The 21794-nt window shown below is 27.4% G+C and overlaps 3 protein-coding genes across 3 annotated transcripts; all 3 read right to left on the bottom strand.

Moving 5' to 3' along the window:
- Window positions 1–1689: 1689 nt before the first annotated feature.
- LOC127284672 (histone H2A.V) lies at window positions 1690–4922 on the bottom strand. The gene is made up of 5 exons (XM_051310245.1): window positions 4760–4922; window positions 4537–4614; window positions 3240–3353; window positions 2140–2269; window positions 1690–1903 (listed from the first exon to the last, which is right to left on the bottom strand). Exons 1-5 carry the CDS (start codon window positions 4760–4762, stop codon window positions 1842–1844), a joined length of 387 nt encoding a protein of 128 aa, XP_051166202.1. The 5' UTR covers window positions 4763–4922; the 3' UTR covers window positions 1690–1841.
- Window positions 4923–6407: 1485 nt separating this feature from the next.
- Window positions 6408–12073, bottom strand: LOC127284665 (SPARC). Its single transcript, XM_051310236.1, has 6 exons — window positions 11879–12073; window positions 8290–8370; window positions 7909–8109; window positions 7497–7715; window positions 6932–7282; window positions 6408–6858 (listed from the first exon to the last, which is right to left on the bottom strand). The coding sequence occupies exons 2-6, from the start codon at window positions 8359–8361 to the stop codon at window positions 6805–6807; spliced, it is 897 nt and encodes a 298-aa protein (XP_051166193.1). The 5' UTR covers window positions 8362–8370; window positions 11879–12073; the 3' UTR covers window positions 6408–6804.
- Window positions 12074–14526: 2453 nt separating this feature from the next.
- On the bottom strand, window positions 14527–21078 carry LOC127284655 (ras GTPase-activating protein-binding protein 1). Its single transcript, XM_051310212.1, has 8 exons — window positions 20874–21078; window positions 19395–19641; window positions 19131–19314; window positions 18292–19053; window positions 18020–18206; window positions 17683–17945; window positions 17130–17280; window positions 14527–16861 (listed from the first exon to the last, which is right to left on the bottom strand). Exons 2-8 carry the CDS (start codon window positions 19490–19492, stop codon window positions 16722–16724), a joined length of 1785 nt encoding a protein of 594 aa, XP_051166169.1. The 5' UTR covers window positions 19493–19641; window positions 20874–21078; the 3' UTR covers window positions 14527–16721.
- Between the last annotated feature and the right edge of the window lie 716 nt (window positions 21079–21794).

Raw genomic sequence — 21794 nt, 5'->3', positions numbered from 1 at the left:
ACGTCTTACATATGGCCAGTGTTTAAGGTAAGATACATTTGGATATTACACTAAGCTACTCGCATAACAATTAAGTCATAAAAATAAAATAATTGTTGAACAGAACACAAATCAAACAACATTATTATATATATATATATATTTATAGTGATTAAAATCAAGAATTGGTATTTAAACAAAAATTGGTTTTTCATTTTTAAACAAATCTTTCGTTTTGTCATTAAAAAAAGAAATTTGCAAATAATTTTTAAAAGATCTTGAAAATACAAATTCTTGATTAACATGAACGCAAAACACTTTCTTTTATTTGTTGTAAATTAAACGGAAAAATAACCCATTTTTTTTTTATTTTCTTATAAAATAAACCAGGATTTATTGTTTTTCTTTTGTTTACCAATTTTTTTTTTTTCAAAATTACGTCGTTTCATCATACAAAACTCGGTGCAATGTCAAAATACTGTAACCTTACTTTGCACATGGCTAATTATAGCTTCTTAATAAAAGAATCTTAAGTGTTTTTTTTTTTTATAATGAAAATAAATTGAAAACACATATGACTATTGTATATATAAAAAAAACCAACTCAGTCATTTTGAAATATGCTCAAAACACAGACTTACTCACAAAAAAGTGAATTTAAAAAAAAAATTATGGTATGCGTAGAAAAAGACAAGGCGGCTTTTTTTAATATTTTGAAGAGAAGGAGCAGGCTTTTAACAAAAAAAATTTTTTTTTTTTTTTTTTTTTGTGAAAGTGACAATAATACAAAGAAAAAAAATTAAATTAAAACATAAAAAATAGTTAAAGAAGGTAATGAATGCCAATTGGAAAAAATAATGAAAAAGTGTTGCTTGAAGCTCTCTTTTATAGTCACAAAAAAACTAACAAAACAATAAAAAAGAGAATTAACCTGTCTCACAAATCTTTCAATAATTATTATCCGGAATGTGAAACGATGATTTTCTCAGTAATAGCAATTTTAATGCACCATGCTATAACGCATCGCACATCAAACTATTCTGACTAATATTAAATAAGTCAGTTGAATTTTTCAACGCTTCATTCCTGTTTCCTGCATCTCACTTTAACCCCTTTTTTTCCTCAAATCTTCATTACCTACATTAAATTATATCAATATTTTGTCTTACTTAAATATCTAGGTATATATATTTATATATATATATATATTTTTTTTTTTCATCACGCCTGTCTCTCCTTCGAATCAGCAACGTGTAGGTACACTTTGTAACAAATCTATACGTGCGTTAGGGTCCAATTGTCAATAAAGTCGTAGAAATTGCGTGGAATCCGTGGCAAGAAGTCTTGTCGTCGCGTGTCCAAAAATTCATAATAATCGCAAAAACATTTTTGACCCATTCGCGTTATTAGTTTAAAAATAATAATAATTGATCTCATACTGTATAAGGCATTTTTCGTCTTTTAACATATAAACTGTAAATTATACTTTTTGCTGTTTTATCGAGTCGGATGGATTTTGCATGACTTATAAAAATTCATTATTACAATTTACCGGGAACTGACAGTTTTGGCATCGTTTAATCAAGGTCACTTCTTGCCAACATTTTTATATTTCAATGGTCTGTATGTGGAGTGACAATTTTCAAAATTTAACAATTTTATACAAAACCATTTCTTTTTTTTTTTAAATATTAACTGAAATTTACGAAATCATTGAATAAAAAAGATTATATTTAAATCTTACAAAAAAATTATTTAAACCAAGATAATAGTATTTTACAACTTTGTTGACACCACTGTCGCTTTGATATTATTTTCCACCTACTTAATATTGAAACTTTCATCTTGAGATTGTTAATAAATTATGCCGGTTTTTGAGAGCCCTTCTTACCAATAAGCGACTTGTGAATGTGAGGAATAACACCTATAACAGATTTAAATCATTGTGAGAGATTTGAAATACAAAATCATTAGATAGTAATTAATTTAATTTGCAAATGAAATTTTGTAATTTATGTATGAGAATTTATCAAAAGAAGTGCCTTTATTAAACAAATCTTTTGATAATTTCTCAAAACAATAATTTATTAATATCTTCAATTAAATTGTAAAAATGTATAAATAAATAAAAGGGGGGAAAAAAATGAATTTTTAAAATACCTCCTCCTGCAATAGTAGCCTTAATGAGACTGTCCAATTCTTCGTCACCACGAATTGCAAGTTGCAAATGTCTTGGTGTGATACGTTTGACTTTCAAGTCTTTGGATGCGTTTCCCGCCAATTCCAATACCTGTAATTTAAATGTTAATCAATGGCAAGTCACAGTCGAAACTCATTTGAAACTGCTTCAATCAATAATCAACAAAATAAATAAAAAAGGAAACTTAACTCAACATTATTCTCTCTTCAACCATACTAAAAGCTTCTGACTTTAATATAGAATTATGGGATCCAACTCTCTTGACAAAATGGATTTCAGTTTTTTTCTAATACACTACGACGTGTGAATGTAAAAACAAATCTTCATAGGATGTCAAAAAAAAAAAATCGTTTTTGGAAAATAATTTAAAAAAAAAAAACAAATTATTTTCAAACAAATTCAATTTCGGAATCTATAAAGTGTGTAAATCTTCATAGATGAAAAAAGAAAAATTTTTGAAAAATTATTTTTAAAATTATTTTCAACAGAAACAAATTCAAAAATCAGAATTTTTAAATAACCGATTAAAAAAAAATTAATCAAATATTCTCAAATGTAAACAAATTTTACAAAAAAAAACATAAATTTACAAATTGCTACTCTGATGTTCAGATATTGATTTGTTGTCATTACGTAATATTTATAATCTTTCATAATTTTTTTCCGTTATATAAAATTATTGTTTTTACACAACAAAACAAATTCAAATTATTACATGACTCGCACAAAATATTAAAATTCAATTACTCTTGTTTTTGTCATTTGTTTAAATATTCCAAATTTGTCAAATAAATTGGCAAATTATTTAATTAATTTTCAAATAATAATTGTTTATATAAAATAAATATGCATAAAAATAAAAAAAAAATATTTTTATACCAAAATTAAATAAACAAAATAATGAAAAGAAAAACAAGCCAAGCGGATAAAAGAAGCTGTTTTGAATTTTCGCGCCACAACGGCCATGTTTTTTTTAGTGAAAAGCGACGGTTACGGAGTTACGCTATAATGTATTTTGCAAGCACAATCCTGTATAAAGAATAATAAAATAATTACTAACCTCAGCTGTGAGATATTCCAAAATAGCTGCACTATAAACAGCGGCTGTTGCACCGACTCGTCCATGACTAGTAGTCCTGTTTTTCAAATGCCTATGAATCCTACCAACGGGGAACTGAAATCATAACAAAAAAAGAGTCCCTTCAATAATTTCCAGTTTTAAATTTCGTAACGGTTTATATACCAACAGAAAGCATCAACACACTGCGTTAGGGCCAATATCTACCAAGTGGAACGTGAGCAAAGCTACTGTCCGTATAAAAAACATTTGTCAGCCCAGCGTCAGCAGCTTTTCTCTCTCTTTCTCTCACTCTCGCCCAATAAAATATTGAACGACGTGTTCCGATATTTATAACGACATATCTTTTAAAATAATTCATGACTTTTTAAAGATTTTTTAATTTAAAAAACATTGATAAAAAATTAAACTTTAAAACAAACTTTCAACTATTTTCAATTAAAAAAAAAACCGGTCTTTTAATTCAAAAATTATAATTAAAATTTTATGAACTTGAATATTTACTCTGTTTCGCCATATAGCCTTCAAATCTCAAATGAATAGAACGCAAAAAATATTCAAAAGAAAATTTCTATTAAATTCCCTGGGAAATTAATTTTTCCTCTCAAATTTTTCTATCATAAACACCAAATATTTTTATAATTGACAATGAAAAAAAAAATCGAGTATTTTATTTCTAATTTATCAAATAATTGAACCACCAAGATAAACAGTTCAACGAAAACCAAACGTTGATAGATGTTAAGTAATTACACAAACAATTTTAAATCTATGTCAAAATATTTAAAAATAATATTTCCTCTATATTGTTGTAAATAGAATCAAATATAAAGTATGTTTATCATTTAAAACAATGAATTATTTAAATTGAAACTTTAAACAAATATGTAAATTCAAACGAAGGGGACGAAAGAAAACGGACCCTGTTTGAAAACACAAGAGTCCCTTAGCGTCTTAAGTTAATTTTAATTTACACAAAAAGGACTTTCTTAATATTTATTTAACTAAACATTAATTTAATTGCAAATTAATCGCAAATTAAAATTAAATCAAATTTATTTCCATCAATGGCAATTAGTTACGCAATTATGAAAAAATTGTCACAATTTCATAGGAAAAAAATGAATGCAGTTTTTCGCGCCAATAACGATTTAACCTTAAAATCATTGACAAAGGAGAAAAAACGATTTTAGAGATAATTCTAGACGAGCAGTAAATTTTGTTGATAATTTAAGTGAATATTCAATAATGAACATTGAATAATTGAGATGAAACTTACCTGCAAGCCGGCCCTTGCTGAACGAGACACCGCTTTTGCCTTTGCTTTTCCCGAGTCTTTGCCCGCTTTACCACCAGCCTGTTCACAGACGAAAATCCAGGTTAATTTACGAGATACAACCACAAAACTTGGTGAGCCAATGCTCAAGATACTGATGAATCGATTAATACACTTGATAATGATGGATGCCTCAGTAATTAACTGGAATCTCGCGGATACTCACCATTATGCTAAATGAAGCTTCACAATTGCGTACAGACGAGACAAGCACACAGCACAAACGACCACAGACGACGCCAATCTAAGCAAAATCCCGCCAAATGAGGCTGGCGCTGTTGGCGTCCCGCGATCAAATCACGTGACTTTCGCTCACCAATCAGGTTGAAGACAATATTTTCGTGGCAAATTTAAATCATTCTTTTAAATTTAAATTCCACTCTTTCTTTAGAATTTACTAAAAAAAACAAAAACAATTTGTAATTAATAATACAATAAAAAATAAATAAATACTAATTAGAATAATAAAAAGGAAACATAAACAAATATTTGTAATAAAAATATAAACAACTAAAATAAACAGTAAATTAGAATGTTTAGTTTCACAAACTATAAATTTATTTCACAATTTTAATCCTGCTAAAATTCTAAAACAATGTAGTTTAAATATTTATTATTAATTTTAATATGAATAAATATAAATCCATTTTTTAATAATAAATTTGAATAATCTTTCAGATTTTTGTTAAATTATATGTTTAAATTTTATTTTAAACTAAATAATCAATTTTTTAAATAAAAAATTAATTCTTTTATTAATAAAATAATAATATATTAATGATAAATGAATCTTAAATTATAATATTAAATATTCATTCTTAATTTTTAATATTTTATTTTTATTATATTTTTTTCTAAATTGAAAAAGTAAATAAATGAAATTCCCATGTAAAAAAAATAGAACTTAAAAGTGTCCTAAAGAAGTAATGGAAAAACATTTTTTTTTAATTGTTTAAAAAAAATTGTTTAAATTTCTATTTCACTATTTCATCTATGGTGATTTATGGCTATATGAATTTTATTCTGTAATATTCTGGGTACTATGGTATTTTCATAGTGTAGAATATATACATAAAAGAGTTAAATTACATATATTGCCCAGGCCAACACAGCATCCAAGCATCGATCCACTCAGAGTATTCAGGGCACAGGCGAAGGAATATTAAACCCTCCGACCTCTCTTTACTCGAATTCCAAAATGTTTAAAACATCATATCAATTGCAATTTTGTTTTATTACTTTAAAATTATTCTTAAATTATCTTAATTAATAATTATTATAAATCTCATATTAATATAATATTTATATCTTATACGATTCCAAGTATTCGATTCTATCAAAATTAATATTAATATGTATTAATTAATTTTAATAATAATTATTTGCATATTAACAATTATTATTAATAATTAATTAATAATAATTAATAATATATAAAAATTATATATTAATTTGTAAATAATATATAAATTAATTAATTCTAATTATCAAATTAAAAAAAGAAAATTTATATTATGTAAATATTTGGTCAATAAACATTTTTAAGATATATCATTGATGAATTAAACAAAATTTGAAGAATTGTTTTTTCAATGTAAAATATTTAAATTTAATGAAACTTTTATTAATTGAAAAATATTTCTTTAATATTTAATCAAGTTGTGAAATATTTTTATTTATTTGAAATATATACGGCGAGGTTTAATTATTTATTAAAGATGTTATATTTTCGATATATTTGAGTTTAATTAATGTTTAATTTAACTATTCTTCAAAAAATGTTCATATAATCAACATATACGTAATACGAAATATATTATTTCATATTTTATTTGAAAAATCTCATGATTATAAGGCACGTTTGTTTTTTTAAAAAAGTAAAAATCAAAATAATTTGCTGTAATGAAAGGAAAGATTTTTTCATTTGTATATAGGAAATAGAATTTGGTACTTACAAAAAGGAAAATTAGGAAAGGAGATGCAGTGTTATATGACTGTTAAAATGGAAACTGTTCTAAAAAAGTTTTTTGTAGAATCGTAACTATGGCAGTTTGTTCATTTTGAAATACGGCGCATGTCCAATCATTGTCTCAACTCTCCAATGTACGTTGTTTTTAAATAAATCGTTTCAATTTTTTTTTTTCATTTTAATTTTCACTTTTCTCCTTTTTTTTGGATCTGATTCTGACACAACGCTGTAATCAATTTTTATTATTGCTCTCCCGCAGCATCTGCTAACTCATCGCATTTATCCTCCAAATCACTCTGAAAAAAAATATCAAAATTATTCTAGTATTCAAATAGTTAAAATTAGAGAAAAAAATTAGAGATTTCACACCTCTTCAAGTTGTAGACATTTTCCCCATTCGGTGAGATTGATTTTGTGATCGTCATTAACATCGCAAGAATCAAGGAAAGGCGCAATGCAATGTTCAAGTGCCATTAAAGGTGCTCTAATTGGAAAAAGTTCATGTCGTGAAACAGTTCTATCATGAGGATGGCCATCAAGATCACACCATTTCCAAATTGCGGCGTTCGACCAACGAAGTGTATGATTTGTTTCGGCCTCTCTTTGCATTTTCAAATAGTGTGACGGAAGCTCTTGACGATCGGCCAAATCGCGCATAATATTGAAAAGCCAGTCACGCATTCGCCTTGGAAAATCAAGCATATCTTCTTCTTTGCATGCCTGTAAAAAGAAAAATTGTTAAAAATAAAAGTCACTAGAAATATGTATTTAAAATATAAAAATAAAATTCGTTAATAATTCTAATTACAAATTAATTAAAATTGAAAGGAAATTAATGCTTTAATTTTTTTTAAATAATAAAATTTATAAAAAATAATCGAAATAATAAAAACAAAAAGAAACAAATGAAAAATAGATATGTATTTAAACTTACTGGCATTTGACGGCATTCGCCGTAATATTCAATGTGAATATGCTGATAATCAGGACCTCTACATCTAGAATCTCCAGAATCGCAAAAGCAACGAGCTTGATAAACTTCGCAGTCACTGCCAAAGGTTTCGTTGTAATTTGTGCAAACTTTACGTCTGGGATCGATTTCTTCATCGCATTTCTCTATGCAAACACATTCACCCATTCCTTCTTCTGATATCTGAAAAATATATTCTTCTATAAAATTACAATTTCAAAAAAAATCCAATTTTTTCTTAATTTTAATAAATTGAAAATTTAATTTTCAATCCTAACTTTTAATGAAAATTTTTAATTAATTTAATAAATTTAAAAATAAATTCAAAATAAATTCTTTTACTATATTATTGATAAAAAGGAAAAAAAAAACTAACTTTACAAACTCGTCCAGCACCACAATGCTTGTCGAGACATGGATCAACTTGAAGAGGCATTGGCCTCATTCGACTATCATCATCCTTAGCCATAGATCTTTCAGCATCCTCGACTAATTCATCCGCCTCGAGCATATTCATCATCTCATCCTGTAGAGTTGGCTTTTGTGTCGTTGTTCGACGACGACTGTTTCGTCTACCCTGTAATTTACAAAATTAACCCTCAACTCAAATTATTTATCGCAAATGCCCATAAAATTCAATTGTAATTCTCTGAGCTTCATTTTTTATTCGTATATAAAAAGTAAATTAATTGAATATTTAAAATTAAATGCATAAATTAAAAAGTTTATTCTAAATAATTGAAATTTTGACAATTACCTCAGAAGAATCAAGAACCAGAAGAGCAAATAGGACAAATCCGATAATGACCAATTGAAATTTCGACCTCATTGTGATGCGCTGAAACATAAAATGAACTAATATTAATTAGCGCAACAGAATATACATATATGCGCAATCTATTCGATTGCATTCAACAGAACTCTTCCGCGTAGTTAACAAATTATTAGTATATTGCTATTTAACGAGACAACGCGTTCTCTTTCTGGACCACTGAATGGGGACATTTATCGATATTATTAATTTGCTTTTAATGAATTTGTGTCTGTGACCGTAATTTCACGATTCTATATAAATTCCATTTTTTTCTTTTATTAAAATCTTTGAACAGATCCAATTCGAGGATCTCTGACAATTTAGGGTCACCACGGCAGTTGATAAATCTTGAGATGTCTTAATGGACACAACGAACAGATAACCCAATTCCGAGAAAGATTATGGAAAAAAAGAACAAATTACAATTTTTAAATAAATTTATACGTAAACTATTATATAAATAATATTATTTAATTTTAATATTTTTGCCTTTCTTAACATTTTTTGTTTTTATTAAAAAAATTTATATTCTAAACCAATTTTTTTCAATATTCTATTCTTAAGGATTACGTGAAAAATCGTGAGGATTTTACGTTAATGATTTATATTGAACAAACGATTTTTTTTCCCCTGAACGCGTGGGTTTAATCCTTGAAAAAAAATGGGATAGTTTTCGCTATCGATGGATTAGGTGTGTATTTCAAGATTTGTTTTATGCATCAGACAAACTAGTGAGGAAACATCTATTTTTCTGATCATAAAAACAAGAGCTCTATTTTAATCATTTCAAATATATCAGTGAAAAATATATATTTTCTCTATAAATTCACATTTTTTAATTAAATTTTAATTCAATTGTAACAATTTTCCTCTTTTCCTGTTCATTAATTATAAATTCAATCAAATTTTGAAATTTCAATTATCGTATTTTCAAAATAGAGGAAATTGTCTAAAATGATTATATACACAGAACAAATCTGTAATAGGAGTTCGTGAACCTTGTTTTAGGGCATTTAACTAGACATCCGGTGTAGAAATTATAGATTGGAACACGGCCAACAAATCCAGTAATACAAGTTGAATTTTTAAGTATCTATTTCCAGTAAAACAACGAAAATGAAAGGTTTTCTAAATTTTTCCCACACAGTAATTTACATTTTATAAAATAGGTGACAAATAATATATAGAATTCAAATTAAAAATTAATAGCGTTAAAAAATTACGTAGATTCAGCTTTAAAAATATATTCACTCGAAATTCAAAACACAAAATAAAATTGAAAGGCTTTAGAAATACGAGAGTAATAAAAATCGCATTTAAATTTAGAAGGATTGAAAAATTGAAATGGGTCAATTAATTATTTATCTAATTAAAATCTAGAAATAATATATTTTTAAAAAATAGAAAATATCTTAGATCTGCGAATTTTATTTAGTCTTGTTAAAAATTTAACTTTTAACACGTCTTTCGACATTTTACGTATATATAATATTAACAATGACACATAGAAGCATTTATGTCATTTTCACGACGATGATGCTGATGTATCCAATCATTTTCAAACATGATGTTCATCAACACCAACCTACACGTAATCCTTCCTAAAGAATAATAAGCCGCGAAGTTGAATCAAATCGTCCAGAGAGAATATTTTATATATGATCGTAGGACGCAGAATCGAGAACGGGGAAATGTACATTCGTTGTACGTTCTGCGACCTGCCAACAGGGTTTTTCATCCCACGCGCCCCGGGTTAAATCGTTGATCACGTGTTCCCGCGTAGCAATACAATTTATCAGAAAATCCAATGTAAAATGAACTTACGCATTCTCTGCTTTTATCACACCAGAGGACTACTTTTTTATGTTTATATAAAACGCAAGGAATTACTACACATTCTCTCTTTATAGACCACCGTATACATATATACCTATATGTAAACGCACAACTTTAATTTTAGAAATTTCGCCGGAAATTTTCAATCATTTGTAATTTGAACTGAATCTCTCAATTTTATAATTTGCAAAAGAAAAAATTTTCCACTTCTCTATTTAAAAAAAAAATTAAGTTTCCCCTCGGAAAAAATTTTCAATAGAATTGAAGACAATTTTTTGTATGCAGCAAAAAAAAATTTAATTCTACATTAATAATTTTCTTAATTCAAAAAAATAAATGATAATATTTTCTATAGAATGAATAAAAAATTTATAATTTTACAAATATGTAAAAATTATAGAGATCAAAAAATTTAGAGCAAAAATCTATAAAGAAATATATAAAATAATTTGGCTATCATTTTAAAATTGCAATGGATTAAAAACAATCTTGATTATAAATAAGAATGTAAAAGATAATTAAAATTTTTATACTTTTAATAAAAGTGAGGGAAAAAAGTAGAACACAATCGGAGGGAGGAAGATGAAATAGTGTCAGATTTATGAATAAGTTTTGAACTTCCGTTTTGAGTGACATGATTTTTTAACTGATAGATTTGAAACTTCTAGGGAATGAAAATACATAAACTTCCCATGTGTTTAGATAAGAAAAGGAAACGCCCACAAACTGAAATCATATATATGCACAAGTAGTGCAAGGGATTCACTTCCTGTTTCTTGTGGCCCTGTCTTTTTTTTTTGTTGTTTAAATATATAAAGCGTTCATTTATGCTTATTTAATGAATACTCGTTTATAATTTTAAATAAACACACATCAAGTAACCTCTGATCTTTTCCCGCAGCCACAAAGAACCCAGAATCTAATATTTGTTTCTATAAATAAACATTAATAAATCGTCAAAAATTTGAAACGGATTCTTATAGAACCACAATTAATTAATTATTAATAACATTTTAATAGAATCTTAATTTTATTTATTTTTCAATTTATTCGAGAATTTATAAAATCTTCCTCTTTATAAATTCTTATAAAATATTTGATTAGTTATAAATAATTATAAAATACAATTTACAAATATTTTAATTATAACATATATAAAATATTGTGTAAAATAATAATACATAATAATAATAGTGCTAAGTAAATTTATTCAACTTGTTAGTAAAATTTTCATCCAGTTATTAAAACGCACTAACAATTAAGATTTTATTAAAATGTTTAACAGTTTCAGTAATAATTTACGAAAATTACCAATCGAAAGCGAATTATTTGTTCTATTGCAATAAAATAATTCCTTAATTTTAGAAAACAATATTTTAATATTAAATATGGAAACATTTGAGCGAATTTGATGAATATAAAAGTTACAATTGTCATGGAAAAAAAAAATTCGTTTTATCATAATAAAATTTAAGAAAAATAGATTGTTCATTAATCAGAATGAGAAAGATTTGTTTCCCACAAATAATAATATAAAAATTTAAATCTCATCACGTTTCAAAAATTAAAATAAATCTTCAGATTAAATTAAATAAATAAAAATTTCAAAAATCAAATAATTTCTGATTGATAAAATAGAAAAAAAAATCAATATTGATCGATTTTCATGAAAGAGATGGAAAAATTATCAACTCACAGTGGTCGGTTCTCCAGTTTACTGAACAAATTGGTCCTTCTCTCTGCAGCTTCTCTTGTTTTACTCGCGGCGAACGAAAAAGAAGAAAATCATCCGAAACGGTCAAGGGACCGGTACTAACTGTAGAGTCTGAGTTGAGTTAATAAGTCCAGAAGTCTTTCTGCTTCAAGATGATCTCATCGTTCTTCCAACCCCAGTTTGATCTTTTTGCCACATGCGCTCCAGCTTATCGTCTTTCTTTTTTAAACAGTCGATATATGTATATATTTATTGCTTACGTCTTATGCAACAAGTCCATTGATGTTCAATGACAATCGACGATGTGCATTCTTTGTTTTATTTCAGAAAATAATCATTTATCTAAATCTGCAAAAAAAAATATTCTAATCACTCAATATTCAATATTTCTAAAATTAATTTTAATGCAAACAAATTGTAAAATAAAATTGAGAATTTTTAAATTATCAAATAAAATTGCTGAAAATAGAAAAATTATATAAATTTATTAATATTAATTAGATAATTAATAAAAAAAATAACAGTTCATATTTTTATAAATTAAATTTTCACTCACCTATTTGCGAATATATTGTTAAATCCTCCAAGACATAATTTACAAATGAAATTCTTAAAAGAAAGAAAATTTACATTAATAAAAAAACAAATTATAAAATTTTACAAAAAATCGATTACAAATAAAAAAAATACATATTAAATATAACAAAGACGTAAAAATTAAATCACTTTTCAAAAAGTAATTTAAAAAATTACGTGTTAAAACAAAATTACAAATATAAACCAAAACAACAGTTTCTGCTTTTACAAAAATACGCAAAAAAAAAAACACAAAAAATACAAAGCAACAAAATCTCAATTTTTCTAATTATATTAAAAGATAAAAAAAAGAAACAAAAACAAAACTTGGCTCATCAGAAGAATGGGACCTGGTGTTTTGCAACGAATAAGAATATTTAATTACGGGTTGTAATAAGGTAGATATATTATACTAAATGCAAAAAGTTACAATACATTTGACGTTTGTCGGTTTTCTTTCACTTTTTTTTTTCTTTTTTTTTACTTTAACATTATACTTTTATCGCAGTAACGTTGTCCACGGTTGTACACACAAATTAAAAATGTATGCTACAAAAATTCACAACTTAATTATCATCATTCTCTAATTTAATAAATTGTTCTAATAATAATCATTATCCATTATTTGTGTTTCTTTTTTTCCTGTTGCTTTCGTTCATAGTTAATATTATAATTATTATTTTTTTTTAAAGATATTACTTAATAGTCACTTAAAAAAGAAAACATTCACACTAAAAATTTACTGAGTTTTTTTTCTGTATAGTATAGACGATTTCGCATCGCAGGATCATAATTTTTTTTCCCTTCAATTTTTTTTTAATCAAAAAACTTTTTTGCACCTCTCTTCCGACTAGTAAAATAAGCGTTTTCCACGATTCCATTCTTCCCATATTTTTTTTTTCACCTAACAAAATAATTCTTTGTCATTCACGATTTAACTAAAATCCTACAAAAGTTACTTTTCTTTCTCTTAATTATTTAAGTTTTCTAATTTTCTCTCACCTATTAAAAAAAAAAAACCATTAAATGCAAATCTATTCACAGAATTTCTTTGCATCAGATTTTTGTGCACTTTTTTTTTCTTTTAACAACCGATATTTATTAATTCATTGAATAAAACAAAGTAGTTTTTTTTTTTTTACTAAAATTTCATTAATAATACAAATAAAATAATAATATGAATTCTACATAAACGTCATTTCTTTTATCCAATCATTGAGATCGATTTAAAAAAATGTACACACAAATCTATTTTATTGTTCTTCGAGAATTTAAATTCATCAATGAACCATATATATATATATATACGCAAGTTCTAAAACAAATAAAACAATTTACAAAAATTAATTAAAAATGAGAAAAAAAAACAAGTCAAGATAAACTTAACAGCTGACAATAATGTAGCCCTTAGACCTATGATACTTTCACTTTCACTTTCACTCTCACACTCTATCTCTATTTGTAACAAAAGTCAATTAATTAAGCGTACATAGATCTGGCAACTATTCGTATATATTTATATATAATATAAAGTATCAAGAGAAGCGTTTAACAAGAATTGTCAGAAAGATGTGTGCACAAAAAAAATTTGTTTCCTAACGATGCGAAAACGTCTTTTCTTTAAATATATATTTATATATAAAGCTACTTCCAAGTTGTGACTCGTTGGATTCAGAATTTCTTTGTAAAATTTGTTTCCTATTTTCTTGACACAAAAAAATGGAAAAAAAATATATATATAATGGAGCGACATTTACAGTGCATTATAGGAAAAAAAAATGGTCACAGCTTAGTCGTAGCGACACAACGTATTCCATATTATTACAAACTATAATATTAGAAGTTTAGTACAGACTATTAGTCTTCAGGGTCAGTAAGAAAAAGAACGCCTCTCGATAGTCCAACTTATTAGACTTGAAATCACAGCGTGATGCTCTTGGATCGCTGTTTATTGTTATTATTATTTTTTTTTTTTATTAAACAAGCGAATTTCACTTCGGCTTCTCTTAGAAACCAATTTCAATTTCTGTCAGCGCGTTTATGTATTTTCCGTGTTTTTTTTTTTTTTTATTTTAAAAAATTTATTTAAAGCACCTACATTTGTTTTATAGAAAATTATTGAGACGAAAAGTCAGACTTTTTGCCTCCCCTGCTTCAAAAATGATCCACCGAGAGACGAATATTTATATAGTTAAAGCTTCCGTGAAATTGGTCTAATTTTTTTCAAACAGTTCATCTATTATCGACATTAATTAAAATTAAGTAATAAGAAAATATAATTATAAAATTTCTTCATTAATTTAAGAAAAATTTCAAACTATACATTTACAAGTTAAATTAATTTCTTAATAGTGATAATAATTTAATAATTAATTTTCTTAGTCTTAATTTTTTTTAACTACCAAATTTTTAATTATTAAAATATTTGCAATTAGATGTAAAAGAAAAGATTACAAGAACTTTTTTTTGCAAATAACTCATGAAAATGTTAAAAAATATCGACAAGTTAAAAAAAATTTATAAAAATATTTTGGAAAAATAGGCAGTAAAAAAGAAAAAGGTAAAAAAAAACTTTTTTTTTCAAAATTTTCCCAATATCAACATTGGACAAAATATTTATTTTCACTGATGAACCGTCTTAAAAATTAGACTAATTATATGTTTTCTCTTAAATATGTCATTTAAATAGTTTAAACAAAAGCGATTTTATCGGTCGAGAATTTTTTTGTTTATTCGCTAAATAACGAATTTATCATTAAGTTTATTTAAAAAAAAAAATGACTAGAAAATTTGCTACTAAAATTGCAAAAACAAAAAAAAAAAAAAAAACATTAAAATGTTCAGTTAGAAATAATTAACTACTGTCAACTTCATGTACCGCTATTGAAAAAAAGATACACAATAATTTATTTGAATATAAATATATAAACTTTAAAATTCGTTAATTAAATAAAAACAAAAAGTCAATTATTTATCGCGATTAGAAATATTTCATCTCGACCAACAAATTCGCTAAAATTATTATCTTACTAGAAAACAAAAACAACATATTTTTTTTTTTTAATGAATAAAAAGTACGTTTATAAATTATTCGTCGATGGAAAAAAATGTTGTACATGTAAATCGTATTTGAATTTTTAATTCAAGCAAGTCCATTAGAAATTATTAAGTCTATTTCTATCTAAGTCTAAACAAAAACAGGATCGGTATCAATAAATTTTTTTTTTTGTTTATGATATTGAGCGGCATTAAATTTATGAATACCGTAGCCGTTTGTGTGTTATATATAAGTGTGAAAATTATTCCAATAATTTTTTTTCACGAGCGTCGTTAATAATACGGAATTACGATATTAAATATTAGTTAACAAATAATTAATCGACGCCGAATTTGCCAATGGTTTCTAAGTAGGCGCAGATAAAACAGACTTTTAAAAAAAACATTTATTTTTTTTCGATGTCTTAATCGACAAGGCCAAATACGAAATAGGTAAAGAAAGTTTTCTTTTTTTTTCATCATCATCATCAAAATATTGAACTTCGAAGAAAAAAAGAGACCTAGATTATAAAAGTCCAAATCAGAAAAAAAGATTAATGATTTAAAAAAAAAATGAATGCACTGCTAGAGTCCAGCTGCAGTTTGAAGGATTGAGATACATTTTGAAGATCGATACCGGTCGATCGACAATTTGTGAAAATGTGTCATGAAAAGTGTGTATATGTATGATGAGTTGTCTTTTTTTCTGCGACCGATTTATCAGTCGTGAATCTCAGTCTCTTTTTATCTTTGAAATTTGTTTTTACGACTGAAAAAAATCTTTCTAGTTATTAGTGTGAAAAAAATTCAAAAAAATGGATCAGCTGACTTTTAAAGACTGCTGGTTGTTTGATAAATTAAAAAGAGAACGGTATTTGTACCGTGGTCTGTTATTGCCGCGATCCGTTACGACATGCGAGTGAAAAAAATATAAAGAAAAATTCTCTTTTTCTCTCTCAATTTCAATTTGTTATTTAACAAAAAAAAATATTGACAAAAAGGAGATAAAATCTCCAAAAATGTGGCACGTTACTTGGAAAAATTGATGTATGAGAGAGATATATATTTCGTCTCGCGTGTCGCAATAAGATTTTTTTTTTTTTTTCTAAATATATTGACAGAATGTTTTGTTTGGTGATTTAGGTACCGCTGATATTTTCAGAGAATGTGCTGATATTATCCCAAGAAGTCGAAGCGCCATGTCATCAGATGTTTAGCGTCGGTTTGCATAATTTGAATTGTTTGGATTTCCCGGCTGTCTCATACCACCTCCAGTTCGTCCACCATCACCGCCACGAGAATAACTTCCACGTGGTCCGCCTCGTGATCCACCTCTTATTCCACCCATACCACCTGAGAAAAATTCAATTATTACAAGGGTAAAAAAAAATTTCACTATTATTTTGGCGATTTAAAAATTTTTTTTTCTATAGAATATTTTTTTTTTAGAAAAATTGTGTTGACAGAGATTTAGTTTTGATAATTGCTAGATAACGCAACTCAAAGTGGAGATTGTCTTTGTTATACCTCAACCGTGAAATGCTAATTCAAGGGAAGGAAAAAATAGCATTGTGTCGGTGAGGTGAGTAATTTTTTTTTTTTTATAATAAAGTATTATTACCAGGTCCACGTTGTTGTTGTCCACCCATTGAGCGCATATTATCAACAGGATTAGACCTTCCACTGCCTTCCATCGACATCCTATTGGACTTGAATTTCTTTTCTTCGACATTTAATTTAATTTGTCCATTCTCATCCGGGAAGTAAATCGGCTAAAATAGAGAAATTAGCATAAATACTTGTATCAGGAAAAAATTAAAATAATTAAGATTCCATTTGAAATTTACAAAATTAATTACATAAGCATTAATTTTATCAAAAATAAATCATTTTTCTAGTTACTTGCCCAGGTTTTTGTTCGTTTTCTACAATTTTTTATTAAAGGAAAAAAGGGATAATAAAGCATAATATTAAAAAAAATCGATTTATAAGTGGAAGAAATGTTGACAGGGATTTAGTTTTGGCCGTTGCTAAATAACGCAACCCAAAGTGGAGACTGTCCAATTTGCTCTTCCTCGACCTAGAATCGTTCTTTCTGTTAATGAAAGAAAGAACGATGTGTCGGTGAGGGTAAAAAAGAAATTTTTTTTTTTTTTAAATAAATTGAAACTTACAAGATCGTTCAATACTTTAGCGACAACAGTTGAATCTTCAAAGGTAATAAAACCGTAATTGGGCACGCGTACACCGCTGTTTGATCCCTGTGGACCTTTGCTCCTATCATTTGCCTTACTGTGAACGCGTAATTCCGCGACTTTCCCATAACGTTCAAATAATTGACGAAGTTCAAATTCAGTTGCATGATGTGGTACATTGCCGAGGAAGAGTTGATGTGCATCCGTGAATGGATTTGGCCTGCCGCTTCGTCGATCTCCATCTGAAATTTTTAGAATTTGTTATTTTTTTTTATTTTAATTATTAAAATTACTAATTATAATTAGAAAATCATACCTCGTTGCATAGGGCCACTGCGTGGTGGTCGTTGTTGTTGTGGTTGGTGTAACGATTGTTGTTGATTGGCATTAACACGATGGGGTTGTTGTTGATTGGCTGACACGTTCGTATTTGAAGTCAAAGGACCCGAACTAGATGGATGTAATGGTGATTTTTCTTCCACTTTCATACTCGACATGGGTGGCTAAATTTTAAGTTTTCAATGATTAATTTTCAAAATTCTAATCAATTTCAAAATTAGATAAATAAAAATTGTAAATAAAACTCACGGGTGACATGGACATTTTCTGTGGCTGAGTGTTTGTGAGTGTTGCCTGTGAGCTTGCAAAGGACTTTACCAAATTGGCGTAAGTTTTCGGTCCACTGTTACTGGTGTTGGCCGGTGAACTTTCTTGAACAATTTCGGCAGTTGGTGTTGAAAACTTTTCAGTTTCGGTTTGCTCAATACTTTCGACAGATTGGGAATGTTCATCTTCAGTAACTTGCTGTGGTTCTGTGGCAGATGTTGTCTCAGTTTCCTGTGAGAATTGCTCTTGCACCACGGGCTCAACATATTGTGGTTGTTGCGTTTGAACTGGTTGTTGAGGCAATGGAATAGACGGCTGTTGTTGTTGCTGTTGATTAATCAGAGAAGCATCCTCATGAACTGAACCATTGATCACTGGTGTCATCACGTGTTGTGGTGGCGGTGGTGGATAATAAAGAGGTTGTCCAGCGATTGGTGGTTGAGTGAGAATCACGGTATGTTGTTCAGAGCCGGAAATTGGTGCTGTAATATGTTGAGGTTGATTTTGTTGTTCCTCTTCCTCAGGCTCAGAGCGAACTCCCTCTTCGCCTTCACGTTCGGCAACTTCAATCAATGCACCCTCAACGCCTTCTGGTTCACCTTCTTCCTCATCCGAATAGCCAAAGTCCTGGTATCGAAAAATGTCATTGTGCACGTAGTACTTTTTCGGTGCTTGAGCACCGAGAACGAATGTTTGAGTAAAACGGCGCATTGGCTGTCCAGCGTTCGAAAGTTCCCCCGAAACCTAAAATTGTTTTTGTTTAATAGTTTTTTCAATTTTTGTTTAGCTTTATTTATTTTTTTATTTTTTGTTTTATTTACCTGCACAACGACTCCACTGCCAAGTGTGGCCTGCGAATCAACCTGGGTAATTTTAGCATGGCAGTCACGGAAGTTTAGTTGCTGGATTTTTTGATGGATTTGCTTTTGACCGATCGCTGGTTTCGTTTCCTTATTTGGCTGATCAAGACCTCCATGAACGAATGACGATGTTGTATTATAAAACCTGTTCAAATTTTTTTTAAATTAGTTCGTGAATTTTTAATTTAAAATATAAAAATAGCAAAATGATGTGCCAACAAGTACCTGTGTAGATGATTCGGTGCTTTATTCAGTAAAGTATAGTATTGTCGGACGAACTCACGACCGACACATTGTGGTGAGGGGGATGCCTCCATGACCATTTCCTTTCTTTACTGCTGATTTTCTTCTACTCTTCTCGAAATATTTGTTAAAATGCGTTGCGTGTCTGACGACGTGTGTCTTTAGTTTCTAAAATAACTTTTTTGCAAAGATCACAAAATAGCAGTCTTAAAATTATTAAGGCAGATGTCTGAAAATTAAAAAGAAAACAAAATTAACAATTTTGATATATAATTAATTTCTTCATATAATTTGCCCAATTACACAAAATAAAATTTTATTTATTTATTTTTTCAACAAAAATAAATCAAAGTTTAATAAGTGCATTCAAAATGATTTTTTTCAAGTTTACTTTATCATAGAAATGACTGGAACGTTATTAATAAATTTTATCGTCATATACTTAAATTGATATAGGTATTAAGCTGGAAATTCATAAAAATTGATAAATAAATTGAAATCTATTCAAGAACTTTTGTAGTTCAAACAAATACACAAATCAACGTTTAAATTTCAGTTTATAATTATTTAAAATACACACAAGCCAAATTGTGAAGTAGATATCAGTTTTTCTTATTATGAAAGGGAATGAGTCATTCAAGTCATATAAATTTTGAGTGTTGTTTAAAATTTTACAATAACAGGTGAAATAATTAAAATTAAAAAGAAAAGATGAAATGTAATCAGAAAAAGGATTTTTCAAATATTATATAAAAAATAAAATTAATTAAAATATCATAGCAATAAACAAATTCTGAATAAAAAAATTTAATAAATAAATAATTAATAATGAAGCTTAATAAATAAGATAATTTTTCATTATGGCATTTAATTCGAGAATGAATTCCATATATATTTCGAAAATTTGCAAACCATTCTTTTTTTTGAAAACTGATTCTAGAAAAATAATTTCTGAAAGCAAATGAATTCACAAAGGAGAGGCGCGTGTACGATTGGCGACGCATAATTACTTTTTCTCAAAATCATACGAATTCTATTGCTACTTATTGACAAAGAAAGAGGAAAATGAATGTTACATTGAAAAGTTTTTGAATTGAACAGAAAACATTTGCCTTTGGGTTGAAATAAAAATTTTGAGTGATTTAAAGCATCGAAGCGTTATCGAGGCCGAAGGTGAGGGGAGCTGCCCGGTTGTATGGATCAAGCATGGCGATTTTTCTGATTTAGACGCGGTAAAGGTAGATATTCTCCGGTGTCAATTAAAGAAAAAGGATGAAGGTACACCATATTTGGAGGACTTGATAATTTTTTCGTGAAAGGTTTGAGACTCAAGGCCACAAGAAAGATGAATTGAATGACAATTTATAAATTTAGAGGATCATCGTCTTCTCCATTGCTTTCCCTCCTAGAAGTATCAGGGAAAAGCATCGGCAAGCCGATCTCTTACATTCTAGAACTCACCTTTGGAACACTATCACGCCACAACGCTCACTTCAGTAATCGATAGTTAAGAATGTTGAGAAAAGGAAAGGAAAATTCTTGCGAGTAAAAACAATTCACAATAACGTTAATTATAAAAACAGTTCGGTGTGCGAATCCTTGATGCACCCGTGGTGTCAGCACATGCACGGAACCTACGCCAAAAAGGAGCCGGTCATTGAGAACAGTGAACAGACAACGAAATTACGACACTAGTGCCATCTTGCTGTATAATTTTTCTCGCCTGAAAATTTAATTAGTTTTTATTTAAATCACACTTTTAACAATAGAAATTTAATTTTAATAATATTTTAACTTATTAACTTTATTTTAAAGAATGATTACTCTTATAAATCTAAACATTTGCAATAAAAAATCATTATTTATTATATTTAACGAGACTTACGTAAATATTGCAGTATTTTGCGTATGTATTACAAACATAGTTACGTATTTTACAACATACGCCATGAAAATGTTTCTATTCAAATTATAATTTGAAACTTATAAGAAACAGTAAGAATTTAAAAGAAATTAGTTATAAAAAAGAAAAATTTGGGTTTTTTTTTAAAAGAATAATAAAAAATTATTATCCTTTCATATTTTGAAACATTTATAACATTTAAAATAAGATGCGTAATTTTTAAATTTCTAAAAACACTAGTTTCAGTAGTAACAATATGAAAAAAAAAAATCTCTAGATAATAAAATCAAAAAATTAATATATTGTTGATTTTCTTATAAGATAATTGAATATTATTAATTTTTAATTATTTTAACGTGTTGATCTATTATATTTAAACTTAATAGTTGTAATATATTTTTGTTAAACGGTATACAGTAAAAGTAGAAAAATTTGTTAGTCTTATGTTGGCTATTCTGTTTTGATCAGTGGAATTCTCC

This window comes from Leptopilina boulardi, unplaced genomic scaffold, assembly GCF_019393585.1.
Source record: "Leptopilina boulardi isolate dan_hultmark-lab unplaced genomic scaffold, ZJU_Lbou_2.1 LbouV2_325, whole genome shotgun sequence".
NCBI lineage: Eukaryota > Metazoa > Arthropoda > Insecta > Hymenoptera > Figitidae > Leptopilina > Leptopilina boulardi.
The sequence above is the reverse complement of the archived record's forward strand: the minus strand, read 5'-3'. Positions and strand labels throughout refer to the sequence as shown.

Coding starts and splice junctions, on each gene's coding strand:
- LOC127284672 (XM_051310245.1), bottom strand. Junction 3,354..4,536: donor CAGCAAGGGCCGGCTTGCAG/GTAAGTTTCATC, acceptor TTATGATTTCAG/TTCCCCGTTGGTAGGATTCA. Junction 2,270..3,239: donor TGGAATATCTCACAGCTGAG/GTTAGTAATTAT, acceptor TTTAAATTACAG/GTATTGGAATTGGCGGGAAA.
- LOC127284665 (XM_051310236.1), bottom strand. CDS start 8,361: ATGAGGTCGAAATTTCAATTGGTCATTATCGGATTTGTCCTATTTGCT. Junction 7,716..7,908: donor GTGCTGGACGAGTTTGTAAA/GTTAGTTTTTTT, acceptor TATATTTTTCAG/ATATCAGAAGAAGGAATGGG. Junction 6,859..6,931: donor AATGTCTACAACTTGAAGAG/GTGTGAAATCTC, acceptor ATTTTTTTTCAG/AGTGATTTGGAGGATAAATG.
- LOC127284655 (XM_051310212.1), bottom strand. CDS start 19,492: ATGGTCATGGAGGCATCCCCCTCACCACAATGTGTCGGTCGTGAGTTC. Junction 18,207..18,291: donor AGAAAATGTCCATGTCACCC/GTGAGTTTTATT, acceptor CTTAAAATTTAG/CCACCCATGTCGAGTATGAA. Junction 17,281..17,682: donor CTAAAGTATTGAACGATCTT/GTAAGTTTCAAT, acceptor TCTCTATTTTAG/CCGATTTACTTCCCGGATGA.